Source organism: Nannobrachium achirus, assembly GCF_963921795.1.
Source record: "Nannobrachium achirus genome assembly, chromosome: 14".
Classification (NCBI taxonomy): Eukaryota; Metazoa; Chordata; class Actinopteri; order Myctophiformes; family Myctophidae; genus Nannobrachium; species Nannobrachium achirus.
Window position 1 is genome coordinate 29,111,382 of NC_137821.1, and position 9,206 is coordinate 29,120,587.

General features: G+C 42.1%; 1 protein-coding gene across 2 annotated transcripts; it reads left to right on the forward strand.

Annotated features, from left to right (window-relative positions):
* Positions 1-703: 703 nt before the first annotated feature.
* On the forward strand, positions 704-8,418 carry caap1 (caspase activity and apoptosis inhibitor 1). Of its 2 annotated transcripts, XM_080742009.1 has the most exons (6): positions 704-898; positions 1,600-1,791; positions 5,305-5,389; positions 5,510-5,567; positions 5,668-5,735; positions 7,238-8,418. In XM_080742009.1, exons 1-6 carry the CDS (start codon positions 788-790, stop codon positions 7,726-7,728), a joined length of 1,005 nt encoding a protein of 334 aa, XP_080598135.1. In that variant the 5' UTR covers positions 704-787; the 3' UTR covers positions 7,729-8,418. The 2 variants fall into 2 exon arrangements, with proteins under 2 accessions (XP_080598135.1, XP_080598134.1); XM_080742008.1 differs by lacking the exons at positions 704-898; positions 1,600-1,791 and adding an exon at positions 4,109-4,844.
* Positions 8,419-9,206: the final 788 nt, after the last annotated feature.

The window sequence follows — 9,206 nt, forward strand, 5'->3', positions numbered from 1 at the left end:
CTAAAACACATTTAGCTGTCCAAACACAATTTCCTGAATGTATTGTTCGTTTATTTTCTTCCCCGAATTGTTGAATTTCCAGCATTTTAATGATTCAGAACTGTGGCTAAAGATAGGATCTTCGGTGATCCTCATGCTATCCTTTATCAGGTTTTTAGGATGATAATGCCATTTATTCTACAATGTGGTGATATCACAGTAGCACAACCACCATGGAATTATTAGTGTAAATCAGCATTTCTCAAAGTAGATTCCAGGGACTCTAATGCTAAATGGTGTCTAACTATATTGATGTAGCCTAATTAGTCTAACTGCTGTTTGTAAATCGCTTTGGATTAAAAGCGCCTGCTAAATGCCTAAAATTGTAAATCGTAGGCCTAGGCCTACATTGTAACTACAAGTCTGTAGCTCTCTGACAGTGTACACATGGAACCAAATGGACGCTGACCAGGTCCATTTGGTTCCATTTGTACTCTGTAAAAGTTACGGGGAGACCTTGGCTTGAAATGTTAAAAGTTATTGAGAGACACTGGTGAAATAACGGAGAACAGCACCGTTTTGTTTTGCATTAAACAAACCAGTCCAGCAGGTGGCGGTGTGACTCTTTTTAAATATAAACTCAGAAGAACTTGCCTCTCTGACGTAAACAAACGGCGACCTTACACACAGTTTTGTCGTTGACCACAGCTTTGTGTGATGCTTGCATGAGAAGAACAGCGAACGACAAGGGACAACAAACAAACAAACAAACATCGACTCGTCTTAGTTATTACCCAGAGAGAGAATAATGCTCAAAAAGAAATGTACGAGCAGAGAGAAGAAAAGAAAACATGCTCAACCCGAGGAGCAGCAGCATGTTGTTGACCGAAGACGGAGATGCACCGAATCTAGTGTGGAGGTGAGGTTGTGGTTACAGTACAGCCACCTGGTACAGCACTGCAGCGTTTCTCAAACTTTTACATTTCAAGGTCTCCCTTTAACTCTGACAGCATACAAATGGATGCTGTTAGAGTTTCACACTTGTATGGGTCAATTTAGACCCCCATAAAGGAACCCACAGAGTCCCTGGAATACACACTGGAGTACACAGTACCTGTCTGCATACTGTAACTGTGGTGGGAAAAGTATTGCATGTTTTACTTGAGTAAAAGTGTCAATACTGCAATGTAGAAATACTCTTGTTACACAAGTAAAAAGTCGGGAATTCTAAATTTACTTGAGTAAAAGTACATAAATATTGGTATCAAAGTGTACTTAAACAAACGACTTTTAGTACACGCAAGGTTCTGCACAATGAGTACGTTTACTTTAAGTAAAAGTTCTCATTGTGCAAAATGTGTTGTTTCAAGTTACCAAATGTATAGCTTTACAAGCTTGTAGTTCTGTTATTTTCAAGTGGCCGACTATATAGGGTTGAAGTGGTTAATGTATGTTTTGTGATAATAATCTTCAGGGTCTTGCTCAGGGACACTTCAACATCAACTCTGTGGGAGCCCGGGATCGAACTGGCAACCTTCCGGTTGCCAAGTGGCCACTCTACCTGTGCTGTTATTGTCTCACGCAGCTCTTGACTAATATGAATGCCTCTTTCCAAAACAGGACTCTAAGGAGGACCTGGCAGACGCAGAACTGGATAAGGTTGGCAGTGACATGGAGGAGGGAGGGCTGGACCTCAGCGTGCCCTTCCAACCCATCAGCGCCTACGTGACGGACAGGCAGGAGATGCTGGAGCAGTGTTTCCACGTGTTGGGGGAACGCAAGCTGCACAAGATGCTGCCCGATGAGCTTAAGGTGAGCTCTTATGTCTGTGCAGGGATGTGCAGAGAATGGTAGGCAGGGGCTGAAATTCCCATAAAGGGCACTTTTGGAAAGAAGGTGCATAAATCGCTAATCTACCAGTAAACTCCCTAATCGGGAGATAAGCGACCGTCACGTCACATACACAAACTTTAGAAGGCAATCGTAGCCAATCAGGAGGGAATATGGGAAATGGGACAGATCCATGTTGATGACATGACTTTAGAGATACTGTGTATCACTTTGCTTGATTTTAGGCCAAAATCTGTAGGAGCAGTGTCCAAAGATGTGTTTAGCAAAAATCGGCCTGATGGTGGCGCTAGATGAGGGCCATGTGAGAAATGAGGGGTGGAGGTTGTGGTTTGGCAGCCAAGCCGCGTCTCAAGTCCTTAAATTATTTACACGGACCAGGCTAGACTTCACTTCACCAGCCTGTATAAAGTCCCAGTTTTTGTGTTCCACTTTCTATCTGCACTGTTTTACTAGTACATTGATCAGGGTTCCCACGGTCATGAAATTCCTGGAAATATTTTGAAATTAGAAAAATATTTTTCCAGTACTGGAAAAGTTTTGGAATTTATCAAGGGTCCTGGAAGGTCCTGGAAAAAATAACTGTGCATTGTCTTTGGTTATTGATTTTGTTAATACCTCTGAAATGACAAATTAAACATGGGCCAAATTGTCAAATATTAGAGGCAGAAATTGTGAAAATAGCCGATCTACATGCTCGTTGCGAGGCGTTGTGAGCATGTAGATCAGTTATTTTCACACTAGAACCGTGTTATACAAAATTCCTCAACTCTTAGTGCTCGTCAGGGTGCCGGGTTCCCAGTTAAAACATGATTATTTCGGGGTCACGGCCTGAAAAGGTTGAGAACCACTGGCATACACTACCTGTCTTTGGGCATTGCGCATAGGAATAAGCGACCTGTTATTGAGCTGAATTATTGTTATATTGTCCTGGAAATTGGGTTAAATATTCTGGAAAAGTTGGATCGGGGCAACGGTTGCGGAGATATGAGCAGGGCAAAAATGTGACGTTTGACAGACGGACGGACTGACTTACGGACAGCTGGTGGAGGTTTTGATAGTAAGTGCGACCTGACGGTCGCAATTACTCATGCCATGGTGACTTGAGTTCAATTTTTATATATATATATATATATAGAGGTATGTTTAGACAAGATCAAGGTATACCATCATCAACATATTATTGGTGGAAGATAACGGGGAACTTGGCCAGGCCTCCTAGCTGTGGTTCCCAAATTGTTTAGCTCGAGACCCAAAAGAGAAATTTGACTTTTGCCTGTGACCGAAACTAGTTAAAATAGCAAATCTGCAAAGCTCTGCAAGTTCGTGGATCTGCTATTTTCACTACTACTTGAACTTTTTAAAAATGTATTTATGGAAATTATAAGATTTTTTTTAGATTTGTATTAATGAAATACTTTTGAACATTTTTGGAATTTAGTTTTTAGTTGATAAAGTTGTAACTTTTTTTTTTAATAATATTTTTTTTCAACGTAGGAAACGAAAAAGAAAAAAATATATATTTACTCGCGACCCACTGTCACCCACAAAACCGTCCGCTGCCCACAAATGGGTCCCGACCCAATGGGAAACGGAGTGCAGTAGATTATTTGTTCCAAAAGCAGATTATTGGCCACGTGATGTTATTCAACTGCCAGTCTGCCTCCACTTCCCACCCATCATCTCCATTCAGCCCGCTGATGTGTCGGTATCTGTGTCGGTATCCACCGCAGCAACAAGTGTCTTCAAGTGGTCTTCCAGCAAGGTATGCTGAATATATGGACGAATTATGGCTATTTCCTATCTATTCTATTCCTGTTCCATTTAAACCCAGCAAGACTTGTCGCTTAATACTGTCGTATACCCTGGTGAGATGTTAGGAAGACATGAAGATGTGAAAATAGAGATGCCACCCAAGAGTCAGACCCAAGGGGGTTTTACAATGTATAAAATGTGTGGATGTACGGACTGACCCGTAAACCGCTGGACTGATAATTGTTTTAGACCGCACCGTGTAGTCACACTGTTTAGATCACCCACACCTAAAAGTTCCAGTCAGCTTTTTAGGTAACCAAGGTCTTTGGTCATCCATGGGTATGTGGCTTTCCACCAGTCTATCCCAGATAGTAGAGACAACTGGTGGATCAGGGAATACGTTAAGCGAGACCTCATCACATTGAATGAGATTAGTTTCTCATTCAATGTTGTTTCAATAGTAAATGTAGTTTTTTCTTCTATTTATTATTTTCTAAATTTAGAGTATTTTTTTTACCACCTTCTCCCCTATTTAGTTGTTTTGTCGATTAATTCCTCCCCATACAGACTTCTGTGGTGTCATTGCTGTTGTATCCTAATGATTCACCTGCCAGTGAGGAGCCCCAACGCCGGGAGGACCTAGAGCCTTTGTCCTACTCCTCCCGCCCAACACTCTCTGACTGACAGCCAGCCTGTGGGAATGCATGCAATGACAATTATCAACTTCCCCGCCTGGCTTCCCACCCCGAAACACGGACCAGTTTTCGCACAGACACCCGACAAAGCCGGATGCACCTCGTTGGATTTCGAACATACAACCTCCATGGTGGTGGGCCAGGGGCTTTGCCACTGTGCCACCCGAGCGCAAGATTAGTTTATTTTAATTATGTTACACACGTAAGCTTTGGTGTTGCAGAGAAATAAACATGGCCTGTTGTTTAGTGGATTCCTGGCAAAGATGGTGCCTCATTCAAGGGAGCTCACTTTCGGCAGTGCCATCTGTAAAACAGTGTTATTCTGAAACAATATATGGCTGCAAACTGTTTTTTTGTTGTGACTGTGTGAGAGATGACATGCAACAGAAGCAGGAACCCACGTTATATGCCCACACCTATACAAGTCATAGGGTGACAGTGGCTCAGGATTCGAGTGTCCACTTGGCAACCGGAAGGTTACAAGTTCGGTCCCAGGCTCTCCCAGAGTTAATGTTGAACTGTGTTCTTGAGCAAGACGCTGAACCTCTAAATGCTCCCGATGAGCAGGTAGGTGCCTTGCATGGTTTCCTCCGCTGTGTGTGTGTGTGTGTGTGTGGGTGTGGGTGTGTGGGTGAATGTAATGCATCTCTTGGATAAAGGCGCTATATAAATGCACCATTTACCATTTATTGTTCTGCTGATGGATGAGTAGTGGCCCACCATGTGTCCTACTAAAACATGCAGGCCTATGAACAAGTAAGGCAATGATGGTGACAATGACAAGTACTCTCCTTTGACTGTGGAAAGCTCTAGAGGGAGAAAATAAGAAAGAAGCTGAGCTGTAAACTGCAAAAGCATAAAGTAAAACCCACTGAAGCACAGTTCTGTTCCTCCCCTGGAGCACAACCATTAACAAACAGCTGTTGATATCTGCCGTTTTGCTCAAGGTGCTGGTGCCGCAAATTACATTTGAGGGAACGCTCGCCATGCTTAATTCACCTTTTTTTAAATGCATTGTCGTTCACAGGGCTGCAGTTTGGAGGAAATCAAGCAGCTTTGCCACGAGCAGCTGGAGCAGCTTTCACAGAAGAATCTTCTTCAGATCCTGGGAGGTAATAACTGTGGTCACATCTGATTCTGCACCCCAGTGGTGAATCTGGCATGCTTGTACTTGAAATCTTTGAATGCTTTTGTATGTGGTGTTTAAATACATTTAAATACATGCTACGCAGGGGAAGAGTTGACATCTGGAGATGATGAGGAAAATGCTGACGCAAACTTAGAAAGCCAGTGAGTAGACTGCATCTTGTAAACTATCCGATGGACATTTTAAGGAGTGAACTGAATGTCATTTACCTTTTTTCTTTTCTCTTTTCATTTCTTCATCAAGGCAAGACAGTAATATAGACTCCACGTCCTCCCTTAAAGAAGTAGGAAAACCAGAGGACCCAAAGCAAGGTACTTTATATTTTAAACCCTCACAACGAAATCATAGTCAATTGGAAATATACTGCTGACAGGACCCAAGTACATACAGTAGATGCAAACCATCCATACACTGTATACGGTTGTGCTCAAAATTATTCAACCCCCCTCTGCAAATCTGGTTTAGTGGCTAAATTCACAAACTGACAACTGAATGAAATAAATAAATCATACAAGAACAATGTAAATAGCTCAACAAAAGTAAAATTAGTTGTGTTCAATGCTAAATGCCACTTTTGCCACTCAGCTATTAATTACACCTGAAAACATCTGTAATCAACTGCAATCAATTAATCAAGGGCTTAACTCATTGAATGCCCTTTTCAAGATGGCCGCCAAGTACCAGGATGCCACGTTCTTAAATTTCTAGTGCACGGATCAATTTTTAGTGCACGGATCGTGCACGCCCATGCACCATATATGCACCATATGTGTAGTACTTTTTAACAGCTTTCAAACCAAAAAATCCGCTTGGAAATCCGTTCAGGCATTCATGAGATAGAAGCCTTCAAAGTCAGACAAAACAAACACTGCCACCTTCCTAAATTTCTAGTGCACGGATCAATCTTTAGTGCACGGATCGTGCACGCCCATGCCTAGATCATGCACCATATGTGTAGTACTTTTTAACAGCTTTCAAACGAAAAAATCCGCTTGGAAATCCGTTCAGGCATTCATGAGATACAAGCCTTCAAAGTCAGACAAAACAGCCATTTTTGACATTTTGAAAGATGTGTTTGTTATGGGGCTAAACATGCAATTTCGCAATTGCGATCATGCCTAATACATTTGAGGCATTTTTAGAATTTTTTTTATCCACAAGTTTCCGCGGGAGTTTACTGGAGACTATCAGGACCAAACTTCCGGGTTTAACAGCAGACATACAAGCTCACGTCGCGTTGCAGATGCAACCCGTTGTGAGCTTGTAAATCGGCGGCGGAACCTCGGTGCAGACGTTTGCGCAATGCACTATGGGGCGTAGGAAACTCTTGGATAATTTTTTTTTTTTTTTTTTTTTTTTTTTCAAAATGGCTTCCAACTCGGGAAACTCGGGCTGTGGCAGCCTGGGACTACTGTAATAACTCGGGAAACTCGGGCCTTGGCAGTCAATGAGTTAAATAGTTGCATCAGATGTGCAATTTGGACTGACTAGAAGTTTGTTGACTTGTAGACTGTGATTAGAGCAGTTAGAAACATGTATAAGGAATGGTTAGAAAAGTTCAGAGAAGAGATTATTGCTTTTTACAAAAAAGGATAAAACAATTGCAAAGACACTGAATGTTCCAAAAAGTACAGTTTTGAGCATAGTTCACAAGTTCTAAATCAAAGGAACAGTGGTTACGTTACACTAATGAACAAATTTGTCAGAGGAGGTTGAATAATTTCGAGAACAACTGTATATACTGTACAGTACATTCACTGCATATTAAACAAACATTTTCATGTTTTCAATCTGGTTGTAATTTTCTTGACAGAGGTCGGTGGCTCAGGCGAGGAGAGTGATGTCCTAAGCATCAACGCAGACACTTACGACAGTGACATCGAGGGGCACAAAGAGGAGCAGGCCGCCAAACCTGAGGAAGTCACAGCAAAGCCAGCGGAGATAATTAGTGCAGAATGCGTTGATCCCGTCACAAATCCAGAACCAGCCAAAGAGGAGTCTGGGGTGGAGTCGCGGGGGGACACACAGCCGACGGCGGCAAAGAAAGAACTGCAAAGTGACATAGACAAAAGTGTTAGCGAGATTTTAGCATTCTCGTCCTCTTCTGGCAGCGAGGAATCAAAAGAACAGAAAGCCTCATCGCAGTCCACAGATGGGGTTGTACCTGATCAGAGTGGGCCTGCCTCGGGTCTGACACCAACCATCTGTCAGCCCTCGGTTCAGCAACTGGAACTCCTAGAACTGGAAATGAGGGCCAGGGCTATCAAAGCTCTCATGAAAGCCAGTGATGGCAAAAGGCCCTGATGGGGTGAAATAAGGTTAAAGACTTGTCAAATGCATTTCTTTTTTCACCTTTAAAAGCACGGTTCAAAAATGATTTCTAATGCTCAGAGATGTTATGGTAGACTACTTGTTATTTTCAACGTGTGTGGTTGCAATTTTACTGTCTAAAGGTCCTCGCACACTGGGTTTATTTTGTGTGATTTGCATTAATTCAAACTGTTGTTTGACATAGTTCATGATCCACATAATGTGAGCAACATAATTTTCAGATGAATAGTTTGAAATATTCATCAACGCATTTTTGGATTTTTGCATTTATTTGTCACGCTCCTGGTGTTTAAGGACATGAAGACATGTTTTGTGCTGTAAGTCCATATTTGAATTTTGTAACACAACGTTTCTCAAACTTGGGCCACAATTTTGCAGAATGTTTTGAAAATAACCGATCTACAAGCCCACAACGAGTCACATGGCAACATCTTGGGGGGCTTGTAGATCGTCTATTTTCAGAATCAGCCTAAGTATAAATTAAAATGCTAAATTGGTTAGACTGATTTTTATGCTATATTTACCTTTATTTTTTATCTTTTCTGGAGACCCACCACTTTGAGAAACACTGATGTAACAGAAGTAATAAAAAGTAATTCATTGAATTCTGGAAGACCAGATATTTTCGAGGACTTAGTGGAGACTTAGTGGAGAAAGACATGCTTAGTGGAGAAAGACCTTGTATTTTCCATCATAGCTCACTAGATGGCAGTGTTACTCTACCTGAATTTATTACATCCTATCCTGAAGAGGCCCCGAGAAGGAATGTTTGTCATTTGCATTAGCCCAATGCAATTTCTACAGAAATGATGGAATGTTGGAAGTAATAAACCCCTTTCACACAGGAATCATCCACATCGTAATTTTAATAAGGCAATTGCATAAAATGATACAATTTGACTTCACAGTATTGATTCTATTTTGGGGACAAGTTTCAGTCTGCTGCAGGGAATGAAAGTAACAGGCATGCATAAGCAAGCAGGGAGCAGGAAGGAAAATACAGGCCTAGGCCGAGCAGAACCAAAGACGACAGCCCCTGGGGTTGTGGTGGTGGGGGAACGGCATCAGTAAATAGCAGCAAATGCAGAAAAGTTAATAACGGTGTGCAGCAAGCACCCGTAGAGTATTGGTAGGGCCACTAAAAGTAGCTGTACTGTAGTGTCAAGTGCCTTTGGCCATACAACTCCACATCATTTGTAAAGCAATTAATGGTTTATCTTCCACTGAGGGTCTTACAGCGGGCTGGGCAATGGGCACCTGTTGAAACATTGGGCTTGAGCATGAGGTGCGTTTCACTACGTAAGGTCGGCACACATTTTGGAGTCGTATAAGGCAGAGGTCTTCAACAGAGGGTCTGGGACCCCTAGGGGGTCCTCAGAGTTGCTACAGGGGGCCCTCCAAATCTTTGTGAGAGAATTTCTTTTTCTCCTTTTTTATATTAACCACTTGAA